Here is a 19,217-nt window from a genome sequence, read left to right as displayed (position 1 = left end):
CGGCACGGTCGCTAACACCTTGACTTGGGAGGTTGGTCCGCGGCGACGACCTTCGTCTGGGTTTTAGCCCCGACGAGCCACTTATAATCGTCACTACCCACACCGAAGCACGAGTCACGTACGATCATTCAGGTGTCTGTATGGGCTTTCCCCTATCCGCCACCCGGGGACGCGCCCGATGGGTACCTAACCACACGGGAGCCTAACCATAAATCATCTTGTAAGTGAATTCCAGCTGCTTTCTGCTGGCCAAGCATATGTCAAGTTCTATTTTGGTAAATTGTAGATTTTGGAAACATGCTTCAATACGCAATTGGAACTTAGTTTTTTATTTATTAATAATATTTGTAAATTGCTCACTAAGTGACATAGGTAATAAATTCTAATAAATATTTAAAAATGGCAGTGCAATAAATTAAGTTAGTTCGTAGAGTTTTAAACTTACAATAACAACTACAACATTTATAATAGGTACAACATGCATTCTTATTGTTTGGCACAAAACACGTGACTTGTGCAGGCACACCGATGCATATCAATCGTTAAGAAACAATCGCAAAATTCAACGAGAATAGCCAAACGTCCATTTTGGACCCACTCTTTTCGTAACAATCTTATAGTATCACAGAACCGCGATGTTTAATAAAGCACATTGATAAAGCGACATTTACATGAACCAATGCTCTTTAAAGATCAAATCAACTTCGCGTGGAGCGGAGTACATGTTCGATGTTGATGCATTCCAGCACAGCGGCGCCAACGGAGCTTCGCCTGGTGACCATGGACGACAAGAGCGTCCATTTGTTCAGCTTGGGATCGTAGATCTCAACGGAATTTAAACTGGAAGATCCGTCGTTTCCGCCCAACGCGTACACGAAACCATTAATCGCAACCACCTCGTGCGTCGACCTGCATGTTTGCAATCACATCAAATGCCACCACCGCTACACGCTTACCTTCGATTGTGCATCGCCGTAATCGGCTCCCACGCATTTCTCCGCACGTTGAACCTTTCCCCACTCGCCATGCACACGGTACCATCGTTGCCTCCAATACAGTACAGGAACTCCTCAACCGCAGCTACACCACAACTGCTCCGCCTGGAGGACATGGAGGGAATACTGTGCCAGCTTCCCTGACGCGGATCGTACCTGAAACAGCCACCTTCTAGCCGACTAAAGCAGAATCGCCATCACCTTTCGACCGAAGCCTGATAGTTCGTCGAGTCGAAACCGCCCAGGGCGTAGATACAGTTCTCCACCACAGCGATGCGACAGTAACGCCTCCTGGTGTTCATAGCCGGGCAGCTGCACCAGACGCCCGTCAGCGGATCGAACCGCTCCATACTGCTCAGACACGAGGCGCCGTCGTATCCGCCGCAAACGTAGATCAAACCGTTGAACGCGCAAATTCCTGCAGTTCCACCTCAGAGAAATTCACAAACCCAAATGACCTACCTAAGCACGACCGTTTCGTACCCATCGGCGTTATCGGGCTCCAGTTGTTGATGAGAGGGTTGAAGCATTCGGCTGTCGCGAGATCCGACGCGCCGTCGTATCCCCCGACGACGTACAGCAGGCGTCTTAGACCGGTGACGCCGCACCTGGAGCGTCTCCACTGCATCGGCGCGATCGCCGACCACGTGTCGGATTTGGGGTTGTACACCTCGCACTCGGAATGAATGGCAAACAGCGATCCACCTCCTGGAAGCAACAAGACTAGCTCAGTCGCGATGTTCTGCTGCTGTTGTGTAACTTGCGGCGCGCTTTATCGTCGATCGGTGCCATGGTGCTCTTAGTACTTTACCTTCAGCAGGAGGTAAGCGCCTTTTTTCATTGTCGAGATTTACCTAGAAACTTATTGTAGGCACACGCTCACCTATCGCAAACAGGTACGGCTCCGCTCCTTTAGGTTTGCGCTCCAAGGTGCGCGGCGTCGACAGAGCGCACCGTCGCTCCGGAGCCAAATGGTACCTCATCGCCTCCAGCAGCAGCTCCCTGCACTGATTGTCCTCGCGCACCAGCGTTTCGCCGTCGACGCGCGTCATCAGGAACTCTCGATTCACCAGCGGAAGCCTTACGTGTTCCATGAGCTGTAAAATTAGCTGCGTAGATTAGACGAGGAAATGAGGCCGTACAAGTGTTACCTGTGAAATGTATTGTTTGCGTTCTGTCAGATCGTGCTTGATCCAATTTAAGACCGCACTAAATACGTCTTCTTCGGCGCATATGTTTAATTGACTGTTTGATATTAGTTCTTCAATCTGAGAGAGACAGTTAGCGATTACGTTTACATTCAATTCCATTCTTGGTGTGCAATCATTTTCAGAATCGCTAATGAAACCCTTATTACTAACCATCAGTCTTCCCTAGTTGGAAAAAAAATCCTTGGGAGAACTTAGCCCCACAATCCGATATGGAATACTCCTCAGGGCCAGAAGATTCGACTGTTCTCTCCAAGAGATAGGAGTTTTGCGATCAGAATGATCTTGCAGAAGAATGATACCTGCAGGCCTGGAGGTATGGGCACTGACATTTGATTACTATTCCACGAAAACCACCAGGAGGTCGCTGGGGTAGTAAACAAAGAGTTCTTTCGATAGGAAATACTTCTGGAGAGCATTCCGTACGCCCAGACCCCCGGTGGAATATGCAATATTCCCCAGCAAAGGGCAATAGTGTTGAATTCCAAATGATTTTCGCGAAAAATGTGGCTCGGGAGGAGGGGGGGTGTCTCCACAAGATACTATGATCCAGTTACCTTCCCCCGAAATCTATCATGAGAGTGGTAGGGTAGGAACTAGTAAGGAAGAATGACCTAGACTTTCTTATATGGAGTGGAGAATATCATTGGAGGTTGACCCCCTGGGCCTCCCGGTTAAGTGTAAAATATTCCTTAGAAAAACTGTTCTTTCTCAAACACAAGAATCTTAAAAGCAGCACGATTTTGTCAGAAAATTTCGTACCGCGGGGCCTGGGGGTATGGAGTATCCCCCCCAGGATACATAGATCCGAATTACCTTTTTCCGAAAACCATCATGAGAATGCTAAGGTAGAAAGGAAGAGTGATCTAGTAATTCATAGGTGGAAAATATATCTGGGGTGTGGAATGTCCCAGTTCTTTTTCTGAGAAGTATCTCTGGGGGGTATTCCCCCCCGGGCCCCCGGTTGAGTATACAATATTGCTCAGGAAAATAATATTCAACTGTTCTTGCCCAAAAACAAGGTCTTAAAAGCAGCACAAGTTTCGCTAGCCATCTAGCCATAATTCATGGATGCTAAATATCTAGTACAGAATGACCTTGAAGACAGCTATCACGGCCCAGAACCACTTTAGTTTCGACAAGAACCCCTATTTGACCTTGAGTCATGTTTGACCTTCAGTGACCTTGAAGCTAACGATAACAACTACTGAGAACCGTTTGACCTTGACGTTAGCGCATAACCAGTTTAATTCAGGCCAAAACCCCCCTCTACGTTTGACCTTTGAGTGACATTGATTTTAGCACAGTTTCAAACCCACGTACACGTTTGATCTTCAGTGACCAGGATTTAGCAGAGATTCAAACCCACGTGTGTATGACCTTCCAGTGACATTGATTTTAGCACAGTTTCAAACCCACGTGTACGTTTGACCCTCCAGTGGCATTGATTTCGAATGGGTTATACTATACCACTGTTGAGGAGCATGAGTTTGGAGAGAAATGTCGTGACGGGGTGGGGGGGGGGGTGTCTGATGTAGGTACATATGTCCAAATTACCTTTTTCCGAAACCATCATGCAGAATGATAGGATAGTCTCAGGAAAGGTGTTCCACTCTTTCTTATATTGGAAATATCTCTCGGGGTGGAAGGCCCTCAGTTCTTTTGCAGGGTAGTGTCTCTGATAGTCTTGATATCTGAGGACGTATTCCCAACACCCCAGACCTACCCGTAGAGTATACAATGTTCTCATGAAAAAGAGTTTCAACTGTTTTTTTCCCCAACAGTCTTAAAATGAGAACATTTTTGAGGGAAAGTGCCTACCCGGTGATCTTGGGGGTAATTCCCCCAGGATACCAACGATCCATATTACCTTTTTCTTAAAACCACAATTAAAATGCTAAGGTAGTGATCATTTTTATATGGTAATATTTTTTCGGAGATCGAATACCCTACTTCCTTCTGCTGGGTAGTATATTCAGGGGGACATTCCATACCTCCCAGACCTCCCAGTTGAGTGTACAATTATTCCTCAGGAAAGTAATATTCAACTGTTTCTTTCCCAAAAACAAGGTCTTAAAAGCAGCACGATTTGTGGCGATAATATCGCCTCCGTGGGGGTCTGGGGAGGATGGAATTGCCTTCCCCAGTATACATAGATCATTTACTCGTTTCCGAATGCAAGGGAGTAGAAAAAAAATCATTCTAGGCAGTTGTGTAGATAGTACAGGGATATCTCTCAGGTGTGGAATCTAGTTCCCCTTGCTGGTCGCAACTCTGCAGCAGAATCCCATACCCCCCCCCCCAGTGTCAAAAATGTCGCACGGGTAGAGGGGAGGCTGAGTATAGAATACCCTTCAGGATACATATATCCGATCACTTTCTTGAAAATACTATCATGAGATTGCTAGATGGTCTGGTCATTTCCTTGCTGGGGAAAAATCTCGGGGGGGGGGGCATACGCCTAATTATTTTTGCCGCTGGAACTATCTCTGGGTAGGAATTTGTGCGACTATATTTAGGGGTGGCATAATTTTTCGGTCGGCCACAGGCAGCGAAAGAGCGTTGCTACGCCACATGCTCTGGAGGATGGAAATACCCCCAACTTAGTCTGTTTTGTGTGTACCCCTGGGGGTAGAATTACTCCCAGTTTCTGTTACTAGGAACTAACTCGGAGGGGGGGGGGTGCATTCCATAACCGCAGTAATGTAATATTTCTTCAGGAAGAGAAGCCTTCAAATGCTGAAATGTTCTTTCCCAAAAAGTTGGAGGTCTATGGGAGATTCCAATACCCCCAAGTACATATATCCGATTCACCTTTTCTGTAAATACTATCATGAGAAATTCTAGAGTAGTCAGCAAGAGTGATCTGTGTTGCTTTTGGCGGGTGGAAATCGCTGATGGGGGTGACATAGTCCCAGGTATTTGGCTGGGGACCTACCACCCTCCCCCACCGCGCAGTATACAAATTCTTCCGGAAAATAAATTCAACTTTTTCTTTTCTCAAAACCAAGAAGCCTTAAAGGGCAAGCACGATTTTGGGAAAAAACCGGGGCGTGGGTGAGGGGAGGTGTATGCGAAAACACAATCGATCCGATTACCTTCCTTTAAAATTAACATCGAGATGCTATGGTGGTTAAGAAAAATGATTCTAGTCATCTTTAGCTGGGTTTGCAGTTTACTCCCAGTTCTTTTGTTCTTCGGTAGTATATCACTTGGAGAAGAATATTCCATAACCCTGGATAATCCACCCTATTTATTTATTTATTTGTCCCCTCTTGTTCTAGCGCCCTTCAACGGCTTACGCCCAATTACAGAGAACCCGCATTAATGCTTTTTAGAGGTTGCCCCCTGCAGAAGGTCTGAAGTTGTTCTAGACTATTCCGGTATTTTACCTTACGGAATTTTAGGAAAACTGCAGAAAAACCTAATTTCGGGTAACGGGCAGAATGCCCCTCGAAACTGATCTAAGGAAATTCCCATTCTCTGCCCACAGATGAAAAATTCACCTCAAACCAGGTTCGAACACCCGACCTCCGGATTTATACCCCCACGCTCTATACCACTGAGCTATAACGCCGTTATGGTTAGGCAACACACCTTTACATCTGAAACAAAAATATGATATGCTCTGTATATAACCAATCGACCGTTTTGCGCAGATGCCGAATACTAGGGGATTTTTGTAACGAAGTAAAGGGAAGGAAGGAAGATGGCGACGAGGTCGACGGAAGGCATCACACTTTCCCGGTTTTTTTATTCTTGATTATTTTGGTGGCGGTGTTTTGAAGGTGTATTTACAGGTAGTAACCATTTTATTCTTTCTTGTTCTAGCTATTAATAATTGAATTTCTTGCCACAATTTGATATTTTTTACATTTTGCTGATTTTGCCTAAACTACGACATCTGAATCATGGCGTACTCCATGCCTTTGTTTTGATACTGTACAGGTGATTGTGCCATAGTTTTGTTTAATTAAGTATTTATTTCGGTATTCACGTGAAGTTGATTATCAGTTATATGTTGCTCTGTCCGATTGATTCGTAACTATTCCGTGAGGGAAGTACCCTAATACAGTTTGATCTTTCGCTGTACCTGTTGCCTACTCCTCTCGTGCGGATTGCTGTCCTTAGCATCTTAGCAATGCGAGTAGGGACCCTCTCATTAACATTTCCACTATTTAAAATATGTTCTGCTTGAGCGATAATCGATTTTCACATGAATACTTGCTATTGGCCATTGGCATTCTCACATGTACTTTTCGTTTTAATTAAATTATGTTAATGAAGGCTAGAGTAGAGCCACACCATTTTGATGTTTCCTATGTACATGCAATTTATTATTTTACGAATTCTGTTAGCTCAATTGATCGTACAGGTATTTTGATGTGTTTTGTACTGAATTGATTTATCATGTTTTTCACTGCATTTATGGTCTTGTGTAGTTTGTTTTTATGAACTTGTTTAATTGCATTTGATTTCATTATCTAATTTTTATCATACAATTTGAGATGTTTTATTTATGTGTATTTTCTCTTAAATTTTATTGCTGTAGGTGATTTATTTCATGTATTTGTGTGGCCTATGCCGGGGTTTTCGTACCGTAGAAGGTTTCCCTGGCTGGTGTGTAATATATTTACTTGTTCTTATCATTTCTTAAGCACAAAAGTTCTGTCTTTTATTTAATTCCCTTCCCGATTATGTCTCACGTCCCAACACATACAAGAAACCGAGTACACAACGTAGGAGTTCATTCGTGCCATCCATATCGAGCCGACTGCCTAGGTGGCTCTGCTTGTAGTTTTTTCCCAGAGTTGCCAACGGTAAGTACAGGGTAAGTCAACGTTTTCAGTGTCGGCTTGATAGACCCCTAGGAACATTACAACCCCCAGACAGTGTTTAGTGTTAAGACTCATTCGACGACTTTCGAAAAAAGAGAATCGAATTAGCTGCACTATTCGCTGGAGCATGAAATACTCCCCAGGAGGCAAAGATTTGATGGATCGTTCCCAAAAAGAAGACTCTGGGAGGTAAAATGATTCTGTGGGAGAACAGCGGACGAGTCTTCCTTGGCTAGGGAATATTTTTTCTAGACCCCCAGCCGCGTTAATCCCCAGGGAAGTGCCCATTTCCCATTATGGATTTACAATTAAACCTAAACGTACCTCTTGGAACGGCAACAGCAAGAACTCCTCCGTGCCGACGACCTGCTGAAAGTTTTGCAAGGCGAAACAGTGCGAACGCCTGTGCAGTTCCTTGCAAGAGTGCGTGTCTGAAAAGTATCGCATGAGCCACTCTCAGCGGAATACGTCCAGGCTCACCTGCAAAGCTGCGTATTCCCAAACAGTTCGTCGGGTGCAGCTGCTTCATCAGAAACCTGCAGCACGCCTCCCGCACGCTGGACATCTGCAGCACGCTACTCGCGGGCAGCAGGACCTGGACATTCTCGGGGGTGATCACGATCTGGCCAGTGTAGCCGTACTCGATGAGCAGTTCGACCGCTATCGGGTCCATGTCATGCAAAATAATCTCATTGCTCGCCTGCTCTCTCATGTCACCTGCGACTCACACGATTAGCCTCAAAGGTATCGGACTCGTCCGGTACGTTACCGTTAAACATTGCGAAAAAATATGGGCTAATTGACGCTAAGATCACTTTATGGGCTCTAATTATTTCTAATCCTACATGTAACGTAATGTCACAGAGCTATAAAAATAAATCAATATTAAAATAATCGGGCGCGATGACATGCAAATCTCGTGCAAAATTAGTCGATGAGCTAACCTCTACCACCTACACCCTACGATACGCTACCACTTAAGATTGACACTAATTTCGTTAATGTGAACGAAGGTCGATGTCATTTCGATCTGTCAGCCCGTACAAACCTGGCCGTGCTGCCTCATTTTGTAAACGTTTATCAGTGTATTGTTACTGTGATCCGACGTCGTTAGGGAGTAATTGCCCTTCGGCGACACGAGGGGCGAATCACAGTTCTCGCTTGTTGGCGTCTGGGTCGATGCTTCGAAGACGACGCTGCTCGTCGGCGTCGAGGTAGTCGGTAGTTGTAGTTCTTCAGATTCTGAACTCATCTTACCTGGAAAAAATTAAGCATAAAAATGAAGATAAAAGAATCCCACCCTCCACCCCCAGGCCTTCGCCTTTCTCTGTTATATCCATCCGGTCTCAATCTTCTCTGTTATTTTTAGTTTATCAATTCTTCTAATCTAATTCATGAGTTACCCTTCATCGTTTTCTCTTTCACATTTTAAAATGCGCCTTTTTATTTTTAATATTAGAACCCAGGTGCTTCAAGCTCTTCTTTCCCCCCCCCCCCTCCGAATCCACCACGAGAGTCCTGAAGGCTGTAACTTTGGAACTAGTAGCCCAATCTTGGAACTGTTTGAAATTATGAATTCTACAGGCCACATTCTATAAGACAAAATTTTTTCCGGGTAGATCTGAAACAATTTTTTTTGAGGGCCTCAAAAAAAGGCAGGGTTATAACCTTCCTTTTTTACCAAAAATCGACTGCACCAAAATTTCTCGAGAAAACACTTTTTCTTATTAATTTTGGTGCGTAGAATCCAAAACAATTCGTACTTTTTCGATCAGACTTCTCAATCAAAAGTTATAGACTAGAAACCAATTTCGAAAGAAAATTCAAAGGGCTGTAACTTTTGAACTAGTAGCCCATTCTTGGAACTGTTTGAAATTATGGATTCTACAGGCCACATTCTATAAGAAAAATTTTTTTCCGGGTCGATCTGAGACAATTTTTTTGAGGGCCTCAAAAAAAGGCAGTGTATAACCTTCCTTTTTTACCAAAAATCGACTGCACCAAAATTTCTCGGGAAAACACTTTTTCTTATTTATTTTGGTGCGTAGAATCCAAAACAATTCGTACTTTTTCGATCAGACTTCTCAATCAAAAGTTATAGACTAGAAACCAATTTCGAAAAAAAAATTCAAAGGGCTGTAACTTTGGAACTAGTAGCCCAATCTTGGAACTGTTTGAAATTATGGATTCTACAGGCGACATTCTATAAGAAAAAATTTTTTCCGGGTCGATCTGAGACAATTTTTTGTGAGGGCCTCAAAAAAAGGCAGTGTATAACCTTCCTTTTTTACCAAAAATCGACTGCACCAAAATTTCTCGGGAAAACACTTTTTCTTATTAATTTTGGTGCGTAGAATCCAAAACAATTCGTACTTTTTCGATCAGACTTCTCAATCAAAAGTTATAGACTAGAAACCAATTTCGAAAGAAAATTCAAAGGGCTGTAACTTTTGAACTAGTAGCCCAATCTTGGAACTGTTTGAAATTATGGATTCTACAGGCCACATTCTATAAGAAAATTTTTTTTCCGGGTCGATCTGAGACAATTTTTTTGAGGCCTCAAAAAAAGGCAGTGTATAACCTTCCTTTTTTACCAAAAATCGACTACACCAAAATTTCTCGGGAAAACACTTTTTCTTATTAATTTTGGTGCGTAGAATCCAAAACAATTCGTACTTTTTCGATCGAACTTCTCAATCAAAAGTTATGGACTAGAAACCAATTTCGAAAGAAAATTCAAAGGGCTGTAACTTTTGAACTAGTAGCCCAATCTTGGAACTGTTTGAAATAATGGATTCTACAGGCCACATTCTATAAGAAAAATTTTTTTCCCGGTCGATCTGAGACAAATTTTTTTTCGGGGCTCAAAAAAAGGCAGTGTATAACCTTCCTTTTTTACCAAAAATCGACTGCACCAAAATTTCTCGGGAAAACACTTTGTCTTATTAATTTTGGTGCGTAGAATCCAAAACAATTCGTACTTTTTCGATCAGACTTCTCAATCAAAAGTTATAGACTAGAAACCAATTTCGAAAAAAATTCAAAGGGCTGTAAGTTTTGAACTAGTAGCCCAATCTTGGAACTGTTTGAAATTATGGATTCTACAGGCCACATTCTATAAGAAAATTTTTTTCCGGGTCGTTCTGAGACAATTTTTTTTCGGGTCTCAAAAAAAGGCAGTGTATAACCTTCCTTTTTTACCAAAAATCGACTACACCAAAATTTCTCGGGAAAACAATTTTTCTTATTAATTTGGGTGCGTAGAATCCAAATCAATTCGTACTTTTTCGATCAGACTTCTCAATCAAAAGTTATAGACTAGAAACCTATTTCGAAAAAAAATTCAAAGGGCTGTAACTTTTGAACTAGTAGCCCAATCTTGGAACTGTTTGAAATTATGGATTCTACAGGCCACATTCTATAAGAAAATTTTTTTTCCGGGTCGATCTGAGACAATTTTTTTTTCGGGGCTCAAAAAAAGGCAGTGTATAACCTTCCTTTTTTACCAAAAATCGACTACACCAAAATTTCTCGGGAAAACACTTTTTCTTATTAATTTTGGTGCGTAGAATCCAAAACAATTCGTACTTTTTCGATCAGACTTCTCAATCAAGTTATAGACTAGAAATCAATTTCGAAAAAAAATTCAAAGGGCTGTAACTTTTGAACTAGTAGCCCAATTTTGGAACTGTTTGAAATTATGGATTCTACAGGCCACATTCTATAAGAAAAATTTTTTTCCGGGTCGATCTGAGACAATTTTTTTGAGGGCCTCAAAAAAAGGCAGTGTATAACCTTCCTTTTTTACCAAAAATCGACTGCACCAAAATTTTTCGGGAAAACACTTTTTCTTATTAATTTTGGTGCGTAGAATCCAAAACAATTCGTACTTTTTCGATCAGACTTCTCAATAAAAAGTTATAGACTAGAAACTAGGGAATGCAATACCGGGATTGCGGGATCCCGAAATACCGGGATACCGCAGCATTTTTGCGAGATTAATCCCGCACATAAATGGAGCGGGATCCCGCGGGATTTGCGGGACTGAGGAATTTGTCGACCAAGGGGACGACTCTGTTTACACTATGAACAGCTTTTAACATCATTTTTAAGAATTGGTCACCCATTGGACGGTCCTTTGCTGGGGGGTATTCCATATCCCCGCCAGACCCCCCGGTGCCACTCCTCTACAACACTTCTGAGGGTGAGAGAATCTCATATTTGTATCCCGGAACTACCGCGAGTATCCTGAAGAGGCTAAACTGTATGTAGACGATAGTGTTACCGGGGGGTCTGGGGGGTATGGAATACCCCATAGCACAAACTAATTTAATAAAGTGATTAATACACAATTAAATTAAATAAAGGAGGAAAAAAGATCTAGTAAAACATAAGAAATAGATAAAGCGAGTAAAAAAGTAGTAAATAGGTAACCAGCAACCAATAGTCGAACTTTAAATAGGACAAAAAGGAAATCTAAGTAAGAACTAAAAGGAACCTAAAAACCACAATAAGGAAGAAATGGAACTAAAGTCCGAACCAGAAATAGACTAAAATGGAACAAAAGGCAAGAGACAGAAGCTAATAAAACTAATAAACAAGAACTAAGCAACAAAACACAACATTAACAAAAAGATGGAGTGAAAAGGAGAATGTATATAAAGAAAACCAAAAAATAGCTACAAAAGAAATCATTAAAGAAATAAAATGAAGAAGAAAAATGCAAGTAAATGACACGGGACTGGAAAAGGAATTTAGTAAGCATTTCAGAGTCCAACTTAAAAGGCAGAAACTAAAAAAAAGAACAAAATGGGAAAGAAAGATCAAGAACAACCGGAAGAAGAACTGAAACTACGAAGGAACTAAACGATAATAAGGTGAACAAAAAACAAGCAACCAATTGGTGGACCGGAGGGCTAAAACCAGAAAATTAGAAAAGAACAAACAAAAATTGTGAGATCAACTATAAAAGGACCCTTACCAAATGGAAGGCTAAAGGAGTATAAGCGGGGATCGAGTTTTCTTCTATACTAAACGCGAGGGTGGCAATATTTCGAAAAGGGTTGCAGAAGCACTTGCCTTAATTTAAGCATTATTCATTATCATTTCTTTACAAATAGAAGGGGTTAGATTCTGCTCTCATGAATGAAGCGATCATCCCCCCGACACAAACGAAATGAAAAACTGAAGTTCGTCCAAGAAACAATTTTTTACTGAAAGCGCTCGTAAGAAAGATAAAAAAACACTCACCCCTTTGAGATCGATGCGCGGAAAAAAAATTTAAACGCGTGTGTGTGTACTCCTCGATGGAAGGTTTGAATTTATTTAATATTCGTGCGGGAAGCGCATGACGAAAATATGTTTTCCTCGATCGTCGATTGTACTTGAAAGAGAGAGGGGTCATACTATAGTCACGCACTCGCTCGCATTATGTAAGCGCGGGTCACTGGCCCTTAATTCAACCCCCGCGCGAGAAAGGTGCCGAGATGCACTTCTGGGGTTGCCCACGTGGACGAGTGCTCCTGATTATATTGATTATTTTTGGCGGGCGTCGAGATGTAGCTTTTGAAACCGTTGCGCCATCTCTCGAAACTGCTGCTTGGCATCGTCTGTGAGATCTGATCCAGTCAGACGAGCGGAAACCTGCGTTTCGAATTTAAAATGAGTGAATATCAATAGAGGTCGCCACCGACAACTTTTACGATATATACGAATTGTGAATGCAATTATACGATCGTACATTTCCTCAAATATTTACCCTTTGGTGGTCGCTAAACGACCTTTAAGTACCTTCCAAGGTCCTTAATAGAGGTGGTTGTCAACCTCCAACAATTGTGAGAGGATACACACCTAAAGATAGTGCAGGAAGATTGCTTTCCTGGGCTCCTCAAGGCTGGTGGCAACCCGACGACCTGGTGACGGTTAAACGGCGCTTGAAGAAGAGTTCCTGGTCAATAGTAGCAGATGGTGTCTCTTCCATACAGCCGTGAAGGATCAACCTCCAGAGGGAGCCTGATAGTTTTCGGCATTAAGGAAAAGGAGGCGATTGAGCGATTGCCTATCCAAGAAGGTCGATTGGACTTACTCACTATCACACCTCTTTCTTGATGAGGATGAAGTCTGCCAACCAGACATATTCAACTAGGGTCCCTATTGAAAGTATAAGTTTTCCTCAGGGCTTAGAGTTTAAAAAAAAAGCGTAACACCGGGGGGTCTGGACTACCCCCAGGGCACAAAGGTTTTCGTTGGTAGAAATATGCGAATCATTTCCTGATAATAATGATTGCAGAAAGAGAAACAGCTAGTTTACGTTTACTGGGGATATTCCATAACCCCCGGTACCACATTCCCCCCTCAAAAAACAACAAGTATAAATTGCGCACAACCCTTGGGCAGATAAAGCGCATTTTCTTAACCGAAATAGGTTTTGTTTTGACATCACCAATGGATATATTTCTTGCAGACGTCTCAATCGCCCATTGTGGGTACCCTCTTCCGACAATCCGTTCTTGAGGTATAAGGGAATATACCCGATCACGATAAGAGGTCGAGGAGAAGGGCTATGGTTAGTAGAAATTAACTCCTTTCGTCGAGACCTTTCATTAGCGTACCATGAAGGACAAATCTAGTTCCACTCCCCCCCCCCCCGTACTTTGATAAGATGGCAAAATGAAGGGGAGTAGTTGATAGAAAACGGTTCCTTTCGCCCCGGTATTGCATTCCCTAAATGTAACCTGTAGAATCCATAATTTCGAACAGTTCCAAGATTGGGCTACTAGTTCAAAAGATACAGCCCTTTGAATTTTTTTTCGAAATTTGTTTCAGTCTACAACTTTTGATTGAGAGGTCTAATCGAAAAAGTACGAATTGTTTTGGATTCTACGCACTAAAATTAATAAGAAAAAGTGTTTTCCAGAGAAATTTTGGTGCAGTCGATTTTTGGTATAAAAGGAAGGCCTTTTTTGAGCCCCGAAAAAAAAATTCTCAGATCGATCCGTAAAAAAATGTTCTTATAGAATGTGGCCTGTAGAATCCATAATTTCAAACAGTTCCAAGATTGGGCTACTATTTCAAAAGTTACAGCCCTTTGAATTTTTTTTCGAAATTGGTTTTTTTTATTGAGAGGTCTAATCGAAAAAGTACGATTTGTTTTGGATTCTACGCACCAAAATTGATAAGAAAAAGTGTTTTCCCGAGAAATTTTGGTGCAGTCAATTTTTGGTAAAAAAGGAAGGTTATACACTGCCTTTTTTTGAGCCCCGAAAAAAAATTGTCTCAGATCGATCCGGAAAAAAAATTTTCTTATAGAATGTGGCCTGTAGAATTCATAATTTCAAATAATTCTAAGATTGGGCTACTATTTCAAAAGTTACAGCCCTTTGAATTTTTTTTCGAAATTGGTTTCTAGTCTATAACTTTTGATTGAGAGGTCTAATCGAAAAATTACTATTTGTTTTAGATTCTGCGCACCAAAATTGATAAGAAAAAGTGTTTTTTCGAGAAATGGTGGTGCAGATGATTTTTGGTAAAAAAGGAAGGTTATACACTGCCTTTTTTTGGGCCCCGAAAAAAAATTGTCTCAGATCGATCAGGAAAAAAAAATTTCTTATAGAATGTGGCCTGTAGAATCCATAATTTCAAACAGTTCCAAGATTGGGCTACTAGTTCAAAAGTTACAGCCCTTGAATTTTCTTTCGAAATTGGTTTCTAGTCTATAACCTTTGATTGAGAAGTCTGATCGAAAAAGTACGAATTGTTTTGGATTCTACGCACCAAAATTAATAAGAAAAGTGTTTTCCCGAGAAATTTTGGTGCAGTCGATTTTTGGTAAAAAAGGAAGGTTATACACTGCCTTTTTTTGAGCCCCGAAAAAAAATTGTCTCAGATCGATCAGGAAAAAAAAATTTCTTATAGAATGTGGCCTGTAGAATCCATAATTTCAAACAATTCCAAGATTGGGCTACTATTTCAAAAGTTACAGCCCTTTGAATTTTTTTTCGAAATTGGTTTCTAGTCTGTAACTTTTGATTGAGAGTTCAAATTATAACTTTTCTGTGCGATTCTTTTTCGAGATCAGTGAGCGACGGGGCCTGAGGGAAAGGGGGGGGGGGTAAAAATTAACAACGAAATGAATTAGTTTCTACCAACCATAGCCCTCCTCCTCGACCCCAAGAACGGATTGTCGGAATAGGGTACTCACAGAGGGCGATTGAGACGCCTGCAAGAGATATATCCATTGGTGATGTCAAGACAAAACCTATTTCGGTAAAAAATGCGCTTTATATGCACAAGAGTTGTGCTCAATTTATACTTAATATATTATTCATTTTACAGCCTTCTCCACCCAACATTTTAACTGGGCCTTGAATTGGGGTAGAATCTCCTAGAAAGCATTCTAGTGGTAATATCTATCTTGCATAATTATGATCCGAGACCGCGGTCGTGAGCTGAGGCTGTAACCGAAACTGCATCCCCAAGTCGATTAGTCAAATCAGAAAACTTTATTAGTAAAGTACTGCGTTACGTACACGTCAGCCGGTAATTACGGTAGAACGAAATAAGGCCCCCCCAGATACTATTAATATAATTGTACACAGTTAGTAATGGTAGAGAGCAAACAAAAATCATTATTATACAAAATTTGAGACAGGCGAAACTAAATTAATTACGGGTTAATTAGCGTGGAGAAGAGCCACCCGTATTCACTTATATTAATTACTAGAAAATAAGACGACGCGCTACTTGCATAATGTGCAAGTCACCCATTTTCGAAAAAAAAAGTGGACGAGTAATAATTAATATTTCTGGCGCGGTTTCCGGTGTTTTTTTAAGGTAAATTGCGTTAAGGGGGAGAAAAAATTGAATTGAGGTGTCGGTATATTCAAAAAGACGGGTAAATTACGTTCTCCTTTTTTTTTCATTCGGGGGTTTTGTTACCGTTTTCATTCATCTCCGCGGATCATTAATTTTAACGTGGAAGCTCCAGCAGGTAGTCGCAACCGACGACGACGCGATGTTAATTTCATTTTTACGCGTTGCGGCGTTTTGAAAACAATTGAACGGGGAGCAAAGGGTAAGCCTTGACCTCCTCCCCGTCGATGCCAATGTGTACCGATCGTCGGTATCGAGCTGAAACAAAACCAGATCGGATTTCACTATTTTATGCGCGATTTTAAGCACTTCGGCAAGAAGCTTAACATTACAGGGACAAAGGTCAGACATTCGCTTTGAGAACAGATGTTGTAAGTTACAAGGGACTTAGATCTATCCACACTCGAGACGAATTTATAATTTTCATCATGTCTAGCCACTGTGCAGAAACGACTATTCAAAATCCACGATCAAGGAGCTATTACGATACTACACTGTCTTCATTGTCATTGTCCACCTTTCATTCCTGATTATATTTAATCCTTCATAGATAGTGACCTTTTTGCATTACATTGATAAAATTACTTAAGGTCTTCAAGTTCTTCCGCTTCTTCGGGTTTGGAGGACCAAGAGACGATATGAAGAGAAGGAAGTATCAAGAAGAATTGATTGGGATTTGTAAAACTACAAGAAGGAAAGAAATCTGTATCTGCAGAATCTATCGAATCACCGTGGAATCTCAAAAATCTCCGAAAACTATCTAAAGAACCTCTTTATTTTCTTGGAAGTATTTAAAGAAGAGAGTTTCTTAAATATCTTTGAGGAACCTTGGAAGAATCTGTAGAATATCTGAAAAATCTGAGGAACCACTGAATAATTTTTAAAGAATCTCTGAAGGATCTATAAGGAACATCCGAAAAGTCTCTATAAAATTCGTGAGGAATTTTTGAAACCCAAAGCTTTTATTTTACAGAAATTGTGCAGAATCTGCAAATTTTTTGAAGATTATCTGCAGAATCTCTCACGAATCTCTGAAAAATCTCTAAAAAATCCTTGAGGAATATTTGGAGATCAAGAACGTCTGAAGTCTTTTACAGAAATTGTGACGAAACTGCAGAATATTCAGAAGAATCCCTGAAGATAAACTGAAAAATTGAAGAATTTTCAAAAACTTCGAAGAGCATCTGCAGAATCCCTATCGAATCACCGAGGAATCTCAAAAATTTCCAAAAATTCTCTAAAATACCTCTTTAATTTCCTGGAAGTATTTAAAGAAGAGATTTTCTTAAATATCTTTGAGGAACCTTGGAAGAATCTGTAGAATATCTGAAAAATCTGGGGAACCACTGAATAATATTTAAAGAATCTATAAAGAACCTCCGAAAAGTCTCTATAAAACCTGTGAGGAATTTTTGAAACCCATAAACTTTTATTTTACAGAGATTGTCGAAGAAGCTGCAAATTATTTGAAGAATATCTGCAGAATCTCTAAAAAATCCTTGACAAATATTTGAAGATCAAGAACTTCTGAAGTTTTTTACAGAAATTGTAACGAAAGTGCAGAATGTTCAGAAGAATCCCTGAAGATTTACTGAAAAATTGAAGAATTTTGAAAAACTTTGACGAGTATCTGCAGAATCTCTATCGAATCACCGAGCAATTTCAAAAATCTCCGCAAATTCTCTAAAGGACCTCTGATTAATTTGTTGAAAGTATTTAAAGACGAGATTTTCTTAAATATCTTTGACGAACCTGAACGAATCTGTAGAATATCTGAAAAATCTAGGAAACCACTTAATAATTTTTAAAGACTCTCTGAAGAATCCATAAAGAACTTCCGAAAAGTCTATAAAATCCGTGAGGAATTTTTGAAACCCAAAACTTTTATTTTACAGAAATTGTGAAGAAGCTGCAAATGTTTTAAAGAATATCTGCAGAATTTCTAACGAATCTCTGAAAAATCTCTAAAAAATCCTTGAGGAATATTTGAAGATCAAGAACTTCTTAAGCTTTTTTACAGAAATTATGACGAAACTGCAGAACGTTCAGAAGAATCCCTGAAGATTTACTGAAAAATTGATGAATTTTGAAAAACTTCGACGAGTATCTGCAGAATCTCTAACGAATCTCTAAAAGGTCTCTACAAAATCCTTGAGGAATATTTGAAGATCAAGAACTTCTGAAGTTTTTTTACAGAAATTGTGACGAAACTGCAGCATGTTCAGAAGAATTCCTGAAGATTTACTGAAAAATTGAAGAATTTTCAAAAACTACGACGAGTATCTGCAGAATCTCTAACGAATCTCTAAAAAGTCTCTACAAAATCTTTGAGCAATATTTGAAGATCAAGAACTTCTGAAGATTTTTATAGAAATTGTGACGATACTGCAGAATGTTCAGAAGAATCCCTGAAGATTTATTGAAAAATTGAAGAATTTTCAAAAACCTCGACGAGTATCCGCAGAATCTCTAACGAATCTCTAAAAAGTCTCTACAAAATCCTTGAGGAATATTTGAAGATCAAGAACCCAAGTTTTTACAGAGATTGTGACGAAACTGCAGAATGTTCAGAAGAATTCCTGAAGATTTACTGAAAAATAGAAGAATTTTGAAAAACTTCGACGAGTATCTGCAGAATCTCTAACGAATCTCTGAAAGGTCTCTACAAAATCCTTGAGGAATATTTGAAGATCAAGAACTCAAGTTTTTTACAGAGATTGTGACGAAACTGCAGAATGTTCAGAAGAATTTCTGAAAAATTGAAGAATTTTCAAAAACCTCGACGAGTATCCGCAGAATCTCTAACGAATCTCTAAAAAGTCTCTACAAAATCCTTGAGGAATATTTGAAGATCAAGAACCCAAGTTTTTACAGAGATTGTGACGAAACTGCAGAATGTTCAGAAGAATTCCTGAAGATTTACTGAAAAATAGAAGAATTTTGAAAAACTTCGACGAGTATCTGCAGAATCTCTAACGAATCTCTGAAAGGTCTCTACAAAATCCTTGAGGAATATTTGAAGATCAAGAACTCAAGTTTTTTACAGAGATTGTGACGAAACTGCAGAATGTTCAGAAGAATTTCTGAAAAATTGAAGAATTTTCAATAACTACGACGAGTATCTGCAGAATCTCTAACGAATCTCTAAAAGGTCTCTACAAAATCCTTGAGGAATATTTGAAGATCAAGAACTCAAGTTTTTACAGAGATTGTGACATTACTGCAGAATGTTCAAAAGAATCCCTGAAGATCTACTAAAAAAATTAAAGAATTTTCAAAAACTTCGACGAGTATCTGCAGAATCT

The 19,217-nt window shown here is 40.2% G+C and overlaps 1 protein-coding gene across 2 annotated transcripts; it reads right to left on the bottom strand.

Annotated features, from left to right (window-relative positions):
- Positions 1-319: 319 nt before the first annotated feature.
- On the bottom strand, positions 320-12,488 carry LOC116160979 (kelch-like protein 17). Of its 2 annotated transcripts, XM_031474137.1 has the most exons (11): positions 12,292-12,488; positions 8,090-8,298; positions 7,811-7,907; positions 7,522-7,758; positions 7,366-7,472; positions 2,147-2,263; positions 1,879-2,092; positions 1,458-1,703; positions 1,197-1,413; positions 957-1,151; positions 320-909 (listed from the first exon to the last, which is right to left on the bottom strand). In XM_031474137.1, the coding sequence occupies exons 1-11, from the start codon at positions 12,443-12,445 to the stop codon at positions 699-701; spliced, it is 2,004 nt and encodes a 667-aa protein (XP_031329997.1). In that variant the 5' UTR covers positions 12,446-12,488; the 3' UTR covers positions 320-698. The 2 variants fall into 2 exon arrangements, with proteins under 2 accessions (XP_031329997.1, XP_031329998.1); XM_031474138.1 differs by lacking the exons at positions 7,811-7,907; positions 12,292-12,488 and having other exon boundaries at positions 8,090-8,200.
- Positions 12,489-19,217: the final 6,729 nt, after the last annotated feature.

This window comes from Photinus pyralis, unplaced genomic scaffold, assembly GCF_008802855.1.
Source record: "Photinus pyralis isolate 1611_PpyrPB1 unplaced genomic scaffold, Ppyr1.3 Ppyr1.4_LG10, whole genome shotgun sequence".
NCBI lineage: Eukaryota > Metazoa > Arthropoda > Insecta > Coleoptera > Lampyridae > Photinus > Photinus pyralis.
Note: the sequence above shows the minus strand (reverse complement) of the source record. Positions and strands in the feature narration are given on the sequence as shown.